Source organism: Ambystoma mexicanum, chromosome 9, assembly GCF_040938575.1.
Source record: "Ambystoma mexicanum isolate Mex_15411 chromosome 9, UKY_AmexF1_1, whole genome shotgun sequence".
In the NCBI taxonomy this organism is placed as follows: Eukaryota; Metazoa; Chordata; class Amphibia; order Caudata; family Ambystomatidae; genus Ambystoma; species Ambystoma mexicanum.
In genome coordinates this window covers 269,303,917-269,323,930 of record NC_090931.1, presented here as the reverse complement: position 1 = coordinate 269,323,930, position 20,014 = coordinate 269,303,917, and the positions used below count along the sequence as shown (strand labels likewise).

The following is a 20,014-nucleotide window of genomic DNA, read 5'->3' as shown; positions in this document are numbered from 1 at the left end:
CAGAATTTGGGAGCGGAATCCACAATTGACTACCTGTTCTTGGGTAATGTTGAACGGACCAGCATATGTTCCTTTGAGGTACTGAAGATGTCCTTCAACGACCATTTGATGCTTGGCTTAACTATAAACTTGGAGGCCCCCACTGCCATGGTTGTATGCAGACCGATCAATTTGGTTATTACCGGGAAAAACAGAATATGTAATAGTGGGAAGGTTGCCAAAGCTGATCTCAACCTGAACCACTGGTGGACGTCAATCCCTGAGGATTTTAAGAATGAAATTACGCACCCAAAATATTTTGCATATATACTAGCCAAACTACAGCCCATGGGGACTGAGCAACGACTGTCCCATCCAGCCCCTTTTGTACCGAGACACGAGAATGATTTTGCTCAACGACAAAAAAAAGAACTAAGGCACGCTATTAAATCATTAAAGATGACTACACAAAAAATGGCAGACTTTGTGCAGGGGGAAAAAACTCTTAAAAGGGAATACTACAACTTGCTAAAACCACAAACTCCAGTCATATATTGTGAAGAACCAATCCTTATTAGGAAACAAAAGACATCCGGTCCGTTTGGCGGACCCTAATTGGCACAGATGATCGCCAATCATCTCTGCAATCATGCTGCGTCTCAGAGGAATCGTGGTCCGAGCATTACTTCAAGAAATGTAACTCTGGTAAGGCACACCCCACCTCTGGTTATGATAAGTTGATAGACTAAGAGATCTGAAAATTTGACTTTGACGTGACAGACATTGATATATCAATTAAGTCCCGAAAAGCTCTAGAACCAGCTCACCCGATGGGGTGTGCAACCAGTTCTATAAAGCGGACTCAGTCCTATGGTCCGACATTCTATACAGGCTATTCACTCACATTGCTTCCGGCTTGGATTGCCCTTCTTGCTGGCAATCAGCGACTATTGTCCCAAACTTCAAAAGCAGTGACAGATCAAATCCGGCCAACTATCGCCCTGTTGCGCTGATAAATTCCACAGCAAAAATATTCGCCAGATTAGTGTTAAAAGGCCTTACCAAATGGGCTGAGGGATTGCAAATATTAAGCCACCTCCAAACTGGCTTTAGGAAGGGAGTTGGGATCTTGAGAGCTCTGGCCCTATCCGTTTGCACTTCTGACATAGGTGGTAACTTTGGCAAAACCTTATGTGGCAGTTTTGGACATGAGTGCAGAATTTGATAACATCGATACCCCAACCCTATGGAAGAAATTAAGGCAATGGGGCATAAGTAAGGGCCTGTTGAGAATGATCCAGGTCCTCCACAAAAATAATTCTGTAAAAATTAGACTTGACACTCTTGGAGTGGTCACACACCATACCAGTCACGGAAGGGGTAAGGCAGGATGTGTACTGGCCCCCACCATATTCAACTTGTACCTGGCCGATCTGTGGAAGGAAAGTCTAGAATGGGGAGTCTATGACCAAAAAGGGTGTGATCTTTGGGTGAATATTATTGCTTATGCCAATGACCTCTTATTAATTGACTGCACTCTGGCTGGTTTACAAAGGATTTTAGACGGTGGTCAAGCCTTTTTGGCGAAGAATCAGTTAATGATTAAACCACACAAATCATATTCGATGACCCTCTCAACAAAACATAAAGGGCGCTAGTACGTATGCAAAGTAAACCATACAGTGATAAACCAAGTAACATCTATAACCTATCTTGGCTTTCCAATATCGTCCAGAAATCATCTCTGCATACAAGAGGAGAAAATGGAATCAAATCATTCCTTGCATCTCACTGATGAAAGTATTAAAAAATAAGCTGTGTGAGTTTTCACTATTGCCCTTAATTGAGCTTTCTAAACTAAAAATCACAGCGATGATACTATATGGTTGTGAGCCGATACCCTTCCATAACAGGGGGTTTCTCTGCAGATTGGAAGGAAAAATCTGGAAAGCGGTTCTGGGTCTCCCCAAGTCAACTCCTATCAGTGCAGGTAGGCTGGAACAGGGGCTCACTTTGTGGTGGGCCCGATATATAAAAAGATCCTTATCATTGCGTACTAAAATAAGGGAGGGAGAGGATTTTACGCTGAGCTCCTACTTGTAGGAACATTAACTGCATGGACCAAACCGAAAATCTTTTTTGTGCAAGTTCCACCGAAATTGTGAGAATTATTTGAGTACGATCCAAGTCGAAAAGATAGTGCCTTTGTTGTAAAGAACAAGATAACACCCTGGGACAGGATTACTGACTATGAAGACCTGAATAGACTAAAATGTTATAGAATTAACCAACATCTACGCATGCCCTCAGTTAGATTGAGACCCTACATACAAGAATTTCCATCAAAAAGGTACAGAGATCTATATTTAAAAATTTCGCCTGAATGCTTTTCCCACCTTGGAAGCTCTGGGAGTTAAACTCCTATTAGTGAAACAATGGCGAGGCTGTCGTGCATGTGGATTAGCCTCTATTGAATCTCTGCTTCATCTTGTATTGGAATGTCCCTACTATACAAAACGGAGAATCTGCCTTTTGGGCGGGTTTATTCACTCGACTTCCCTGGTACTGACACATCCTCTTTGGACTAGGCTTATGACAACCTCTAATGAGGCCTTGAGAATAGCCCTGGCGAAATTGCTTGCGGAGATCTTTGAGGACGTGAATGAGCGAATGAGACAGGGAGAATTGGATTGGAGAGCAATCTGGGGATTGTAATTATTTTTGACACTGATAGACTGGCAAGCAGAATTTTTGATCAATCCGTAGTGTTGATTTAGGCATATGAATGGATTACATTCAATCCTAAATGGAGCACCGTATAGGAAAATGTTCTAAAGGGTACTGCACCTGTTTTGTGAAAAGTGGAAATTTGATATTGTGTTATCCTTACGTTTGGATTTTATCCTATTTTTCTTTTTTCTTTTTCTTTCCTTTTTACCTGTACTTTCTTCTCCTTCATTTGTAGTCTCTTTTTCTTTTCTTTTATGAAAATTGATACAGTGTAGAAGTTTAATGCAAATTGGATTAAACAAATTATTCGAGCACATAGACATTTCATGGCTATACCGTGGCAGATTAATACCTGGGCAAAGGATGCACGAGCCAGCTGCCTGCCAGTAGTACCTGTGCTATCTTATGTTCCGCATAATGTTAACATCTTGACAAGACATTTCAAAACCTATACAGTGCTACTACCAATAAAATGGCAACATCTAATAAATTGTGAAGGTGCATGTCCTGGCATTGCCTGGCACGTGCTTATGCAAGAGCCGCTTATTACTTTCGTTATCCCCTCTAATTACCTGCAAAGTGCATTAGATATCATTTGAAACCTTCAGTTCCATTTGCAGTGTTTGCTATTTGCAATCACCAGCTTCCTTAGTGACGATTGCAATGGGGTGGCGAGGGAAGGGATGAGGGGATAAGACCTTGGCCCGATGTTGTTTTTTTTTTCTGCCATCTTTGACGTCTCCAAATAATATTTGAAGGGGCCTGACGTCATTTCAAGCGACATACATTGGCAATAAATTAGTATTCATCCAAGATTACCACTGCATTTTGTAGTAAACCTGACGGTTTTGCAATTGCCGGTCAATAGCCGGTCAAGTGGCACAGCAAGTAGAACCTGCTAACGCAGGTTCGAATCCCGGCGGGGCCAAACTCAGCCTTTCATCCTTCCGAGGTCGATAAATGAGCACCACACACCGTGGGTAATAATAGGCAGCGCTCAGATACCTGAGGGTTCGTAGCGCTATATAAAATGCCAAATTATTATTAAAATTAATTATTAATTGTGTAATGCTACCGGTGATGTAAACATCGCTGGGGTAGTTGGTTACCACCAGTGGTATAAAAAAACAATCTAGCCACCAGAAAATATATTTTTCTGTGTTTGCAGTGGCTGCAACAAGTAGAAGTATCCCTGGAGAAACATTTTCCGATAGCAGTAAAAAAAAATATAGCCTGCCATAACCTTTTTACATTTCAGGGGCAAGTATTTGGTTATCTGCGGAAAAAACTACTTGTTTGCAATTGCCTAACTGTTTATTATTGCTGCATAGCACTTGGGTGGCATTTTGTTGTGATGTGGGTTGCTGGAGAATGCTATCGCTGATGGTGGTCAGGCATTTGCCACCAGCAGAAAGGTTACCAACGGTGGTAATCTGGTGGAATTGCTTTCGAGGCACCTTTCAATCAAGGGGCACAATTCCTCAGATTTAAATGAGAAAATAATCAAAACCATCATCTCACAAAAAATGGTGGTGGTGGTTTTTTGTTTTAAAAGAAAATGGTTAAGCAGAAGAAGTTATTCTCTGACCCTATGGCATGCTCTAAAAAAAAGCACTAAAGCCGACAACTACCTTGGGTCCAGAAAATAGAGTAATGTCACGTTTTTTGGCCAGTGGTGTTCGGATGGATGGAGAGCCATCGTAGGTACAGAATTCCTTGCCCTGTTTCCTGCAACACCTGAACCCGTGGACCTTTTGCAACCCCCTCCCCCATCTTCTCCAAATACTTTTTACCCATAATGTATGACTGGGTGAAAAAGGGCAAGTTTCCAGTTCCTAGTGAAGCATAGGTCACCCACCAGTTGGCATGTTCTCTGCAGGCACACAGATCACCCTTCCTTACTCGACGAGTGATTATCACTTTCCAGTGGTGAGGGAACTTTGGGCCTCATTACGAGTATGGCAGTGTGGGAAAGAACAATGGAAAAGCAGTGGTAACTTTACCACTGCATTACCGCACCGCCGTACTACACCTTTCTTGGTAAGGTAGAAGATTTGCCTCCAGCAAAATGCTCCTCTGAAAAATAAGGATTTAAACTGCCTACCACCACTGGTAATCCTGTGGCAAATCCGTGGCACCAAGCAGCGGTAACGGCAATTCCGTTTGGTGATATTTCAGCAGACTACCACCGGAAAACAGCCCAACTTCTAATGAGGCGCTTTGTGTGGCCTGCTTTATAAGCAGCTACACACGAGTTTACCCACAGTCATTTTCGTAACTGTTGACTATGTTCTAGTTGGCATTTCACAAAACGGGCATTACGTTTTCTGCAATCTGGCAAGTTCTACAGTGAAGTAAGGACCAGTTTACTCGCTCCAGCAGGACAAACCATGATGTGTGAGCCATGCATTACTCTGGTGCAGGGGGATTTTAGTCTCTAATCCTTGGGTTTGTTTCAGAAAAGCCTGTTGTTGATGCTTCTCGCGTAACTTGGTTCAGCAAATATGGCAGCCCCCCTCACCGGCACCTCTGACTGCGGAAGAAGCCTCACATGAACAGCTGCGCGTCCAAGCCCACTTATACAAGACCATTTAAGAAAAACTGCTTGCGCGTTCCTTAAGAAGGAAAATGAATATTAATTAAATATTAATTAAAAATGTAATTTCTTTAAAAAATACAGATCTCTATTCAGTTATGCTCTCCTTGTGGCATGCATGGAAGTTTCACGAACCTTAAAAGAACGACTTTTTGGAATGAATCATCTTGCATGTAAAGATGAGGCCTTTCATTGTTTGAATTCCTAATCACTTCATGTATTGTTTTAAAAATTTCTCATCACTGGTTGGTCGCCCTGGCGCAGTTAAGTAATCCAACTTTGGAGTATCTCGGTATTCTATTTATCCTGGCAATGGTGGCCATTTGCCGGCCTCCAAACGATGCAAGGCGCACATACCTCTGCAAAGTGTGCCGTCACCCGGAGAGCCCTAAGAATATATTCCTGCCCTGGGCTGTGGTAGAACAACTTTGAGTTCTGGAAGCTGCATTCTTGGATCGCTTCCTGCCTCTGTTTGCACCCCCCGCATCCTTACTCTGACTCGTTCAAATCTTGAGGTAGCTGCGATAGCCCGCATAAGCCATGGCAGTTCCAGGCTTTAGCAGTGTCAATGTGATTAGGGAACCTAAAATAAACCCAAAATAAACTGGCTAACATATCTTACAGGTGTACTTGCACCCATTTGAGCCCATTATGCAACCTGTCACACACCTGATGAGCGAGATTTATAGCAGTACGTTGACATGCCAAAAAAAACCTAAGCTTACTACTGCCTCGCTACCATCCTCCTTTCTTCCGCAACTCTTCTCGCTCAAACTCTCACCATCTAGATCTTGCACACCCCAGGAAACCTAAGCACCACGCCACACCTTCTACCCATATACCATCCCATGGCCTATTTTACTTTTCACGACCACAGACTTCGGTCTAGTTCTTTCTCGGCCTTGGACTGAGTACACACTCCTGTGTGCTGCACAACCGTTATGTTGGTAGCTGGCATTTTATCAATGGCTGGGTACTTGGTAATTGATGAGTGCTTGGACTAAAGTTTGTAAATTAACTATGACACAGTCTCCCAGGAGTTAACCTGTTGGGGGTCAAAATGCGTGACTGAAGCATGTCTACTCTATTAGTGAAGATCTGTTTATTTCATTGCACCCGTCTTACCTATGCTGCCTTGAGCCTCCTGAGTGTGTAGTTTGTAAATTCTTTTCCTAGTCCAGAATGTTCACATGTTTCCAGCTAGCTGGCAACTGGACAGCACACAGTTGGTTCTAATGCTCCCTGAAAGGTCTCTGACGGTACCCCCAAGGCCACCATAAAGCAGAGGTGATCTGCAGTATCGTGTGCTGTGTAGAGGGCTTTCATTGCAGTACATTCCTGAGGTAAATGTTTTCCCTCCATAACCTTGGCAGTTATGCCAAGTGGGCGGTGGGGGGGTTTAACCTGTCTTTGCTGGTCGCAGTCCTAGTCAGAGCATATGTGATGGAGTCATAACTTTGTCGCTGGTTGAATGCCTCACAGTGGGTGGGACGGCTTTTGTGAAGCTTTGGGACATTTTGGTTCGTTTATACATGGCCTTGTCAGTGCTCCAGATAGGATTTTGGTGCAGGAGTTTTTTTACTCCCAATTTTTAGAATTCGAGAGTAAACCCAATTTCAAGAGTTAAAATGAGTTTCCTCCTTCTCAAGAGAGCAAAAAAGTGTCTGACAACTGTCTATTTTTTTGTAAAATTAAAACTGTGTTCAAAAACATGATTGACAAAGAACTTGTTGCTCTGTACTACTCAGCGTCCTCTCCATTATACTTGGATACTAAAACTCTGGTAAGAACTTCTACAGATGCCAGGTAGTAACATCCTAAGTCAAGTCCCTTGCTCTACCAGCATCACTTCTCTGCCTCACAGGCCTACTGTTGCTGCCTGGCACTGCCCGCTTGACAGCCACTCCCTGTTTTTGCTCCCTCTATCCATCCCTCTGATGTTCTTCTCACCCTTAAGTGTAGCTATGCCACGTTTTGAGGTCTCTTCTGTCACTCCGCCTCTCCCATCTCTGCATTCTATTGCGGTTTCCCTCATACATTGTGCTGTCTCGGTTGATATAACTCCTCTTCCTCTCTCATGTTATCACTCTTGCTATATCTGTTTTTCATTTTCTCTGTTGCAGTTGCTACTCCTTTTGCTTATTATTCATGCACTGCCTCGTATGTTATTGGCCTGTCTTTCTCTAGTCTGAATTTTCTATTTCAAGCTCTCTGCATCTGCTGTTGATCTGTGTTTTCTTATTTTACTTTATATTTACCATTACCTTTGAAATCATTGCTAGCTGCGTCAGAGCCATCGACACCTTTACCTACTAAACCTTTGGATTATTTCGAAGGAGGTTGGAAAAACCTATAAGCCACTACCTAGTAAGGATGTTTTCAAATCTTTATCCTCCATTTATGAGGAACATCAACCATCAGACCAAGATACTTCCCCATTTGGTTTGGAGTTTGGTACACCTAATGTTTCTGAGGCCCTTATTTCGGAGGAGTCCAGAAAAAAAGGACCTCCAAGAAAACCTTCAGTCGTCAAGAGGCATAGACACATCGCCAGAGCTTGAGATTTGCAAACCAGACCCGGCAGAGCATGCAGATGCTTCATACAGGCAGCTTATGCCCAGGGTAATAGACTTTTTAGGACGAGGCAGGCCTGCTACTCCGTTTGAACAGGACAACCTTATAGATATACGTGATAATGGACCTCAGAAGGACCCTGTACTTCCATTTCATATCACCCTACAAAAAACGGTAAAGTCAAACTAGGAGGCACCAGAAACAAATCCAGCAGTAAATAAAAACCTCACCAGGAAGTACAGGCCTTCAAGTAGTGATCTAGACTATGTATCAAAACATCCAACACCGGAGAGCCTGGTAGTTCAGGCAGCGACATCAACATCAAAACAAGCTGCATATCACCCATACTGCCAGACAGGGATGATGAGCTTTTCAACGCAATGGTGAAGAAAGAGTTTTCTGCCAGGGGCATGGCTCTAAAATCAGCAAATGCCACTTGCGCTTTAGCAAAATGTACGTTCACCCTGTGGGACTGTATATCCATGGTGGCTGACAGGCTCGGACTGACCTGAAGGGCAATAGGCCCATGGGCGAACCAAAAATTCTAAATGCTGGTGTGGGCCAGTTTGAATGGTCAAAGTGGGCCACTTTTTTTGGCCAATGTGGGCCAGTTTACGAGTTACTTCACTATGCGGCTAATAGTTTTGACCAGTGTTGCTGAATAAATATTCTTTAAAATGTACAATGTACAATTTGCATCACATTTTATCAAAAAACCCTTGGGTACTATTCAAACAATGTCACAAAAAGGAATTAATAGCTATTTGCAACTGTGGGCCACTTTTTCATTGGTGCCCGAGACAATTTTATGGCCCACTCTGACACTGGTGGTTGTGCACAATCCCGAAGGAGAAGGAGGAGACGGCTTCCTGAACATTGTAAGAGAAGGAAAGGAGGCTATGTGTGAGTCTCTTAAGTCGGGACTGGACCCAGCAGACAGCATCAGCAGAGCCATGGCGACGAGCACAGTGATGCAGGTTTGCATGGTTTAAGTCTGGATTCACACTGACATGCAGTCTAGGCTCCTCCATGTCCTTCGACAGCACTCAGCTGTTTGGCAGCAAGGCTGACGAGAGCCTGGAGAAGCTGTAGAACTTGAAGACTGCAGCTAAATCACTTGGCGCCGCTATCTGAAAGCCACATCCGTCACATCCCAGTGGACCAACTTGGAGGGGTAGATCATTTCGTTACTACTCAACTTTGGAACATCAAGAAGACTGGCTAGTCAGAGGGGCCAAGGAAAATTCCCTCGTGGTGGATGAGGGAGAGGTGCCAAGTCTGCCCAAGAACAGCTACTTTACCCTCAGCCGCTGCTTCTGCCACCTCAAAACCTCTCTCAGTCCTTAGCCCGTAAGACCCCGGTGGGAGGCAGACTCTCACAGCATCTGCAAGAATGGCGGGTTATTGCTTCAGATGTATGGACGTTGGAAACAGTAACCAAGGATTACTGCCTCCCCTTTTTAAGAAGGCCCCATGATCTTCCATTGAGAGCCACTCGTTCAAAGTTCCGGATCTGCTCCTTTTGCAGGACATTTTGAGCCTGCTAGAGTGAGGTGCTATAGAACTAGTACCTGTAACAGAGAGGAACAGGTGGTACTCTCCTTATTTCCTAATCCCCAAGAAACACTGAGGATTGAGACCCATCTTGGACTTGAGATGCTTGAGCAAGTTCCTCAGAAAGAACAAGTTCAAGATAGTCACCCTTTCTCTGATCCTTCAGTCCCTCCAACTCCAGAATTGGATGGGGTCATTGGACCTTCAGGATGCTCACCATCATGTGCTTATCAACCACAAGCAGTGAAAGTACCTGAGGTTCACCGTTGGCGGTTCTCATTATACGTTTCGAGTTCAGCCATTTAGGCTGACCTCCTCCCAAGGGTTTTCACCAAGTTGATGGCAGCGAGTCTCCGGAGAGGGGTGAAATTCACATCTACCCCCACTTGGATGATTGGCTGATCGGGAGAAAAAGCCCTAAACACGCCCTGGGACAGCTCAGCATAGCCTGCCACTCTCTCCAGAGACTGGGCTTCTCCCTCAATTACAAGAAGTCCTACATAATACCATCTTAAGCACTCCAGTTCATCGGAGGAGTCCTGGATGCATCCTTTGGAAAAGCCTAACCACCCGAGGGGAGGGTCCAACACCTTCCGCTGATGGTCACCAAATTCTTGAGTGCCCAGCAACCTCCGACCTGCAACATTTTGATGTTGCTCGGCCTCATGGTATCCTGCATTTTTCTGGTGCCAGAGGCTTACCTGTAAATGAGATCCCTCCACTGGGCTCTTAGGATGCAGTGGTCACAATTCTCACGCAAGATGTCAGACCTACTTCAGGTGCCAAGCAGTGTCGCACAGGATCTCCTGTGGTGGGCCTGCAAGGACCATATTCTGAAGGGAGAACCTTTTTTGCAACCATGGCCCGAGATGACAGTAGTTACGGACACCTCACTCATGGGGTGGGGAGCACACGCCAACGATCTAACAGTCAGAGCTGAGAGCAATCATACTACCTCCTAAGGCTTTTCTGCCCTCTGTATGGGGAAATAATGTCCTGATAATCACTGACAACACAGTGGCCATGTGCTACCTCAACATATCAGGAGGTGTAGGGTCACTGCCACTGTGCACAGAGGCAATGCAGCTCTGGTTCTGGGCAATTCAAGAAGGAATCTCTTGATCGGTAGTTCACCTAGCTGGAGTGGAGAACACGGCAGCGGACCCCCTGAGCAGGCAGAGCACAGTCTCCCACAAGTGGGAATTGGCGCAGGAAGTCCTTCAAGAGATCTTTACCCTCTGGGGAACCCCTCAAGTAGATCTGTTTGAGACCAGTGTCAACCGGAAATGCAAGCTGTTCTGCTCCAGAGAATTTCCCCTAAGAGCAGCTCTAGTGGACACGTTTGTAGTGGACTGGGAGTTTCCACTCCTGTACGCATTCCCTCCAGACCCGTCATTCCTCACATGACCAGGAAGTTGAGAACATTTGGCAAAACCATGATCCTAATTGCTCCGGATTGGGCTAGGAGGACATGATACACAAACCTTCTGGACATGTCCATCTGCCCACCAATGCATCTTCTACAAAGAGAGGATCTTCTTTCATGAGAGGAGGGTCGGTTTCTCCATCCAGAAGTCAAGACACTCAACCTTCACACATGGTTTCTGAGAGGCTGAGATATAAGGATTGGGACCTCCCAGATGACGTAATGGAGATTTTGTTTTCAGCCAGAAGGCCAGCAATGAAATCCTTGTAGCGCTGCCGTTGGAATAAGTTCTGCAGCTGGTGCAGAGAAAAGAATGTGGACCCTTTTCCGTGCAGGACACCTATGGTGTCGTCTTTCTTGTTACATTTTGAAAATCTGGGGCTCCAGATTGGAGCCATCAAAGGATACTTGGCGGAAGAGGTGTCATATTTCAAGACGCTGTTGGACATACTATTTCTGAAAGAGTTCACTAACGTGTTCCCTCCTGCTTCTTTTCAAGTTCCAATTTGGGATCTAAATCTCATAAAAATGTCTTATGTGCACTCTGTTTCAGCCTCTCCATTCGCGTCCATTAATACTATTAATTTTTAAGACCATCTTATTATTCGCGTTAACATCAGACTGCAGGGTGAGCTAGCTACAAGCATTATCTAGTAAACCACTGTTTACAACCTTCTACTAGGACAAGGTGGTTCTTAAAGCTGAGCCAACTTTTCTTCCGAAAATTGTATCAAATTTCACATATCTCAAAATATTGTTACCATCATTTTATCCGCCTACACATCTGGCAAGGAGGAAGAAAGGCTGCATAGGCTAGATCCAAGAAGAGCACTTGGCTTTTACATTTCAAGGATGACCAAAATACGACAAGATGGCCAACTTTTTGTGGGGTATGCTGGTCACAAGTTGGGACTAGCAGTCACAAAACAAACCTGATCTAGAAAGATAATATTGGGCATTACAGAATGCTACAGATTGGCTGGGAAAGACCCCTCAGAGGGCCTTAGGACCCATTACACAACGGGAATGGGAGCGTCTTCTGCTTTTCAAACAGGGGTGCCGATAAGGGATATTTGTGCAGTAGCCACCTGGCTACTATTCACACTTTCACAACATATTGCTGCCTGGATTTGTCTTAAGGCCAGGAAGGAGGATTTGGAAAGGCAGTCTTACATTCTGTCCATGACATATCTTAAGGGCAAATCTGAAAATTCTTACTCCCTCCTCCAAAACTGACACTGCTTCGGGAGTCTGGCTTCAGAGCTGCCAAAGGCACAGAAACTGCTCTCCTGAACACCTGTGAAGACTTGCTGTCTAACCTCGATTCCAGCTCTCCATCAGTTCTCATCCTTCTGGACCTTTCCTCTGCCTTCGACACAGTCGATCACGCCACCCTGATCAATCGATTCTGTGACACCCTTGGCATCATAGACCTGCCTCTGGGTTGGTTGACCACCTTCCTTTCTGACGGACCTTCCTAGGTCCAACTGAGCCCTTTTCTCTCCACTATCTCTCTCTGCGCTTGTGGTGTCCCTCAGGGCTCTATCCTCTTGCCCTGACTCTTCAATATCTACCTGGCCCCCTAGCCCATTTGGTCTCCACCCTCTCTCCTAATTTCCAGTGTTATGCAGATGACACGCAGATCTCCTTCAAGCTATTCTCCACTGCTTCCTCCCCCTCCCCTCGCTCATTCCTGATGGCCTCTCTGCAATTTAGGCATGACACACCACCAATGATCTCTGCCTTAATGCCAGTAAGACTGAGATCCTTCTCATTGGGACCCCCTGCTCCCACTTTCGCTCTCACACTCTGACCACCCTCCTTGAGCCCCCCCTCCCCATCACCTTCCTGTGAAGCAAAAAACTTTGGTGTCATCTTCATCTACCCTCTCTCCTTCTCCCCTCAGATTTCGGACCTTACCAAGAAGGCCCACTTTCAGCTACACGTTCTCGGAGGCATTCTCCCTTTCCTCACCCTCCCCCTGAAACTCAATGTCTCCAGAGCTCTGGTTCTTTCCAGGCTGGACTACTGCAACAGCCTCTTCCTCAGTCTTCCTAACTTCTCCCTTCACCCACTTCAACTAATAGGACTGCAAGACTTATCCTTGGCCTTAAACCCAGGGACTGCATCTCCCCAGCCCTTAAGTCTCTCCACTGGCTCCTGGTTGCTGCAAGGATTGCGTTCAGACCCTCTGCATCATCCGCAAGGCTTTCTGGGGCCTGGAACCCCGCTACATCAAACTCTCTCTCCCGAAATACCTCCCTTCTTGAATACTTCGGTCATCTAACTCTAACTGTGAAGATCAGACACGTCTACAAGCAGACAGTGGGTGGAAAATCTCTCTCCTCCACAGGCACCTCTCTGGAATGGCCTCCCTGCCTCTCTCGGACTTGAGCCGGATCTGTTTAAGTTCTGGAAACTCCAAGACTTTCCTCGTCTCTTCTTCCTTCCCTCTCCCCCTCCCCTGCTAATAGCCCCCTATGCCCTAGACTGGTGGCCTGGTTACCTCAGAGTCATACAGGGCACCAGACACCCCCCTGTCCAGTCTACCCCTGCACTAGATCTCTCCTGACCCATCCCCCACCCACATCCCCTTCTTGCACTTTCCCTTATGCCCCCCACCCCTGCCTGCACTTTCTGGCTGGCCTTGAGCCATTACAGCCCCCTACCTCTCACTTAGCATGTGGTCCCCCTTCCCCTGTATTCTCTTCTACCTCTGGCGCTGTCCACCTGGCCTCCCTTGTCACTCTCCTTCTCACTGGCCCCTCTGCCCTGTTCCTGCAATTCCCCCTTCTCCCTGCACTTCATTACTGCACTTGCATGATCTAAATGTTACAAGGCCTAGAAAGATTGCTACCTTTTTGTCTTACTGGTTCTCCCATTATCTTGCTTCGCTGCGCCTCGAAACGCTTGTGTATAGGCGCATTACAAGTAACCAATAAAATAAAAAATAAAAAAGGAAGTATGGCGGTGCCGCATCATTTTTGGAGGGAGGGCTATTGTTTGTACTGTTGTAGACACCCATTTATGTGATTAGTTTTTGTATTAGTGTATGACATACTTAATACATCATTGCTTCGACTTGGACACAACAGTTAATGACGACTCCTAATGGTAAAATACAACAGATAAAATGGATCCCTGCACTCGCACAATCTCAATGTCGCCTGACCTAGTAAGATTGTTGTCTATGTCCTCTCTGTTCCCCCTCCCTTGCCCCGTCGCGCCTTGAAACACCTGTGTAATGGCGCGTTATAAATGACATATCATATCAAGAATTATTCATCATATCATAAATATAGATCCTTAAGATAAAATACATCATAACAAGATAGATTTATTTTGTGCCGTGAGAGTTAATATCTCAATTTGCTTCCCTACAGCAGCGGCCAGGACCAGAGAATTACACAAATAGAGATAGGACCAGGATTTAATAAATTGCTCAAATCAATGAATCTGAAATAAGTCCCTCTATATGATGTTATTAAGAATTTAGTTATGTGATTAATAGTGATTGATATGTCATTATTTAAAAATAGTGGTTGGTCTCCCGATTTTCTTTTTACCCTTGCATCCGTGTGCAAAATAGTTAATATGGATTTATACTTTGCTTTTGTAGACTGTACCAGAAGACCTTTCGATCGATGCCTTACTTGACATGAATGAGTTGAAGGTAAAGGAAACCATGAAGCGATATGGTGTGAGTACGGAAGAGTGCTTAAGGCTGAACGACGCTCTCAGCAGTTTAAGGAAGGTGACTCGCCCAGGTATGGAACTTGCATTTCAATTTCAGACGGCTGACAACTTATCAACAAAGACTTATTTCCCTTATTTCATATCTAACCTGCATATTGTTCTTAATTTTAAACTAAATTGCCATATTTGGGGGTAATTTGCTAACGCTCCTCCCCTGTTCATTGTACTTCTCAATGTCTACACTCAGCACCTAGCTCATCGCTATGCATCCTCTGGTCTTCACCTTTGGGCATTCATTTCTTTTCCACTGTTGTGCAGCCTGCATGGAGATTCATGTATCCTTTGGTGTGGGGTAGAGGCTTTACAGACTAACAAAGAGTAATACTTGACCCTGGTCAAGTGCCTTTAGGTTGGAATCATAGCAACAGTAAAGGCCCCTCTTTATCCATAAAAGCATAAACACTAGGAGGGATGATCCTAGACCTGATCTCTACAACCTACAAGGAACAGCAGCTTGGGAAGGTGACGGATACATCAGAGAAGCCTGGTCCTTGTATATGCAGCCCCCAGGAGGGCACAAGGACACTTCCAAAGTCCTTATACAGCAGGCTTCATGTGCAGGATTTTGTCGGTTCCAACAGTCCAAAGGATGATGCACTGATGAGGGCCGCCTGAGTTTGCAGCAAAACCAGCACGGCTTCAACTGAAGGTGGCTTTAGCAATTTGTTTATTGCATTTGTTTGCTGGTTAGGTGCTTATACAGCAAGTAGCATACTGTTTCAAAGCGCCCACAGGGCGAGGGGAGGGAACAAGGGAGTGAAATACATTACAAAAACACAATATTTAAAGGAACAGTGGAGGGAAAAGGAAGAAAGAAAGTACCTACTATCCCTTGTGAGTAGTCAGAACGTGCAAGTGCAGCAAGGAGGGCAGGGGTGGGTGCTGGGGAGTTCACGCTCATGGTTGAGCCACAGATGAAGTGCTTGGGTTGTTGAGTGCTACACAGCCTTGAACCACGTTCGGATTAAGTGCAAACTTCCAGGGCGGAGGGTGTGCCAAGAGAAGTACTGACAGTAGACAAGAGCTAGGCTGATTGGGTGTGGGAGGTCAGGGGCCCGAGGATGCATAAGGGCCCTGGACACCAATCACAGTAACTGTGGGATTATCAGAGGAGAGAAGGAGGGGAGGAGGGCAGGAGAGATGTGATCCTTGGGCTTAAGGCCACGTATAAGTCTTGCTGCCCTATTCTGGATTAGCTGGAGGGGTCGCAGAGTGGAAGAAGGAAGATTCAGGAGGAGGCTATTACAATACTCGAGCCTAGTGAGAACCAGGGCTCAGGTAACATTGAGCCTCTGGGGGAAAGTGACAAAAAGGAGCATTCCTTTGAGAAAGAAGAGCTGAAAGTGAGCCTAGAGAGAACCAACAATGCGGGTGGTTCTTGACAGCATTCCTCTGTGTTTTCACCACAGGCTCCTCTTCTTCAGAATCTTGGCTCCAGTGGTCAGTCTGAGAAACGGCATCAGGTCTCCTCTTCTTGTTCCAATTTCGGGCCAGGGTTTGCCCCAGCCCACCAATGGCAAGGACCTTATCCAATCTTGGGCAGTCTCAAACTCCACCTTTACCCAGAAACACACATTTTGGCAGGAATGTCTATTGGACAGTCCTAAACCCAGTCCGGACTAGTTCACCCACACAAAGGCACTAGCCGAGGAAGTGCATTATCTTATATGCTGCTCCCTGACATAAGAGGGTAGGAAGAATCTCGAAAAGCCCTCAAAAGGGGATTATGCAGTAAAACGAATAGTGCACCGGAAAAAAAGAACTGCCACCAGCCTGCCCTAGCCACATCATAAATGTTACAGGAAGAAAAAGTGATCACTTCACTGCAGGTTGATGTGTGTTACATACATTATTGAAGTCCCTCTGCAATTGTAACCTTGTGTCGTAACCGGTGCCCTCAAAATAAATGAGGTGAGCATAGTAAATAAAACTAAAAGGATTTACTTGCCTCCAAAGTCAGGTTAGGGCTCAAGACATGGCAAAAAGCTGGTCATAGCAAACAAATGGTTATTGATCTCCATGGAAGGAAAGTTCAAAAAGAAAAAAACATTTTTAATAGACATTAAAGGATAAGTGATATTCAAAGTCTTTGTGATATGTAGTGGCTGACACATCATTCCTGGTTCTGTGGTATCTTTCTTGTCTGTGATTGAAGTTGCCTAGCGTTGGATCTTCTGGTCACTCGTAGCAGGTACTATACCTGGTTCCCTTGGGTCCCAGATGGGGTAGAGCCGGGAAATGGCATTGCTGTTTAGAAGCCAGAGGATTGCCACATCTTCAGTGGCCTCTAGTCTATCTTCCCAACCAGGCCTAAGATAGGTTCCTGGGCACCTTCTCAACCAAAATGGAGACATTTTGTAGGTCCCAAATCTTAAAGGTGTCCCATCTGTTCTTCCTTCTTGTCTCTCCTCCACCTTTCTCAGCTATCACCTCCTCCACTCCATTATTTTCCTTCTACTCTCCATCCACCTTCTGAGCTCTACAACTAGTCACTTCTCCTCTACCAACTGGCCCTACCTTTCACTTTCCTCACCTCCAACTCGCTCCCTCCTCCCTGCTCTCTATACTACTCCTTTTCTCACTTTCTCCTTCACCTCTGTGCTCTAATTTGCACCTGCTCTTTTGTACACCGACGCCTAATTCTGATGCTTCCCCTTTACTGTATTCCCCTTGTAAAAAACAGTGGGGCTCGAGTCAGGTAATTGACTCTCACCACTCAGCTGTGTGAGTGGTGTGAAAGTGGCTTGTGACTGGGTACAGCCTGTGCAAACTGAGGTGAAGGTTGCTTCCTCTTCTACCCTGATTCTCCGTAAGTCATCATTAACTCGCAACTGACCCACCCATGAGGAATTGGGAATGAGTGGGATCCGAGGGTCTACCTGTGAGGAGCACTCTCAAAATTGTCTCTACACAAACGGGCTTCTCTGACTGTACTTTGCAGCTCATGGACGCCAGCAGCAGCATTTCCGTGAGCAGCTTGGTTTTGTTCGCAGATCTGTGTCTTCACCACTGTACTGTTGCTTCCCAGGCAGATTATACATACGAGTCTAGGGGTGGGGTTGGGGATCTGCGGAATCCCCCACATACCTTCTCTTGGGCCTGTATCTCAGCCTTCAGGGTCACCCCAGTCCTCACCATTAGACACAAGCATGTCACTTTGTCACAGGTCCCAGCTGAGATCTACCTTTATCACCAAATTAAAATCGACCATGCACAAACCTCCTGAGCAATTGTGCCCACCTAAATTAAAAAATGCAACAGTTGACCTTCATTAGAAGAGGCCGGCCTTTCTAGCCAACAAGCACATGAACTTGTGCTGCATGAGAACAGGCAGGAGCAAAGGGCTTGACTAGTCTTGAAAAGCAGGACTGGGTTGCAAGAAAGGGCAAGTTGATGAATCTTCTCTGTTTACGTCCTCAAGGTGGGGAATTGGACCATCCACATTGTGGGTGTGCACTCTCATGGGCTTTTTTTTAAATGTTTAATTAAATGGAATGATGGTAGACCATCCTCAGGAAAATGTGTGGGGCTAATCCACACACATTTTCCTATGCTCACACCACGACACACGCATAGACCTGTGTACTCTTGGTGGACACAACTTACATAGCAATCCGCCCTGTCATATTTAGTTGGGATATGACAGCCAGGAGTACACTATGGCATCTCCAGAAAGGGGGAGGCCCAACCTTCCCCCTTCCATAGCCAGTCTGATTAACTAACAAAGGCTCCATGGATCCTCCCTACTCTTTTGTTGGGCCCTACAGCTGGTGGCAGCGATTAACATATAAATAGAGTGCATTTCAAACAGGCCCACATGGGCCCTGGCTGCAGAGGATAACAAAGGATGCAGGAAGCCCCAACAACCTTTTAAATGTAACTGTGTCAACCTAAAGCCAGTATCATTGACAGTGAACTGTCATGTCTGGGACTGCGCGTTTACAGTATGTCTCCCTGGTAGGGGGACCTCATTCTTCTGGTATGAGAATGTGGTTTGCAGGAGCCAGAGAGTCCGGTCTTGCCGCAGCTTCAAGGGAGATCTGCTGTTTTAATCAGGAACCGCAAAGAGATCCATCAATCATAGGGATTCTTTGACCAGCAATAGACAGCAAGATGGGTGGGACAAGTTTTCACCCATTTACCTTCCCTATTGCAAAGCACTCTGGTTATGACCTTATGTATCCAGGAGATTGTTGGTAGCGAATTCCAGGATTGGTTCACTATGGTAGGGTTAGCCTACACCAATCACTGTGGCCCACCTGGCTTTAAAAGGGGCTGAGCCCCTCTTTTTGCAGATCATCTGAAGACTTTGCAAGGAGTAGCAATAAGAACTCCTCAATGAACCCTGGCTGAAGGTACAGTCTGCCTTACATCTTCTGCCAGGACCTCCAAAAGGGGAGCAAGATCCCTCCCCTAAACATCTCGCAGGGAACAGAGGATGAAAAAGACCTCAGAGGACCATCCATCCACCCCAGAACCTGTACCCAGCCAGCACACAGTGTGCCCTGCTAGGCTTTGCTGCTAACGTCCTAGGTAGGAAGCACCAGGAGGTCTCTGAACCTACAACAAAGGACAAGGCAGCTGCCTGCAACGCACTCCTCAGCTTTGGGCCGTCTGCCTTAAAGGACAACACAAGCCCATTGAAGAAGCTGGGAGAAGTGCCTCGACAAGCATTTACCGACATCCGCCTTAAAGGACGTTTTCGAGCCAGTCAAGTTCCTCAAGCTGCAACTGACTGCAACGCTGACCCTTTTCAAGCCCCAGTCGCTTAAAGACATCTGAGACGTCTCGACCAGTGTTTCAGAACCACCGATCAGCACTGAGTCAATGATTCCTGACCCGGAGCAGCCATGTAAGCCAACCTGCAGCCGTTCATCCAGATACGCTCAACGAACTGTCTTGCTGCCTGATACCCTCAGCTGACTCCTGTTACAAACTCTGTGACAGAATCCTGCAAAGCACCCTGAAGCCCACCCAACCCTGCCGTGGATCAAGAACACCTACAGCACAAGGTACATTGTGGTTACGTTGCCAAGGTCCTTCCCAGAGGGCCCCATGAGACATATTATGACCCATTGTTCCTTTGTGCTGAAGCCAAGTAACCTTAAACTGTTGTGGTTATTAACCATACCGACTAACCTCCTGTCAGTATTCAGAGTGCCTCTCTTTTCCTTCTTTTCAACTGTCTGTCCTCAGCATTCCTTCACAGGTTGGGGTTGTATTTCGTAGTGTATTTCGTAGTGTTGCTAGAACTGTCTGTTGTGATATAAATAAAGTAGATATTTTTGATACAGCCTTGGACAATCCCTTTTATCACTGGGTAATAATTGTATGTTCGCTATGTTGCAACTAACCAACGATCCATGACCTTTCAGAGATAAGCCTGCCCTTCCACCCAC

The 20,014-nt window shown here is 45.7% G+C and overlaps 1 protein-coding gene across 1 annotated transcript in view; it reads left to right on the top strand.

The window, feature by feature from the left end:
* KSR1 (kinase suppressor of ras 1) overlaps positions 1-20,014 on the top strand; it is a 736,034-nt gene that overhangs the window by 425,966 nt on the left and 290,054 nt on the right. The window contains exon 3 of the mRNA XM_069614610.1: positions 14,479-14,626. Within this exon, the coding sequence (XP_069470711.1) occupies positions 14,479-14,626 (148 nt within the window). The remainder of the gene's footprint in view (positions 1-14,478; positions 14,627-20,014) is intronic.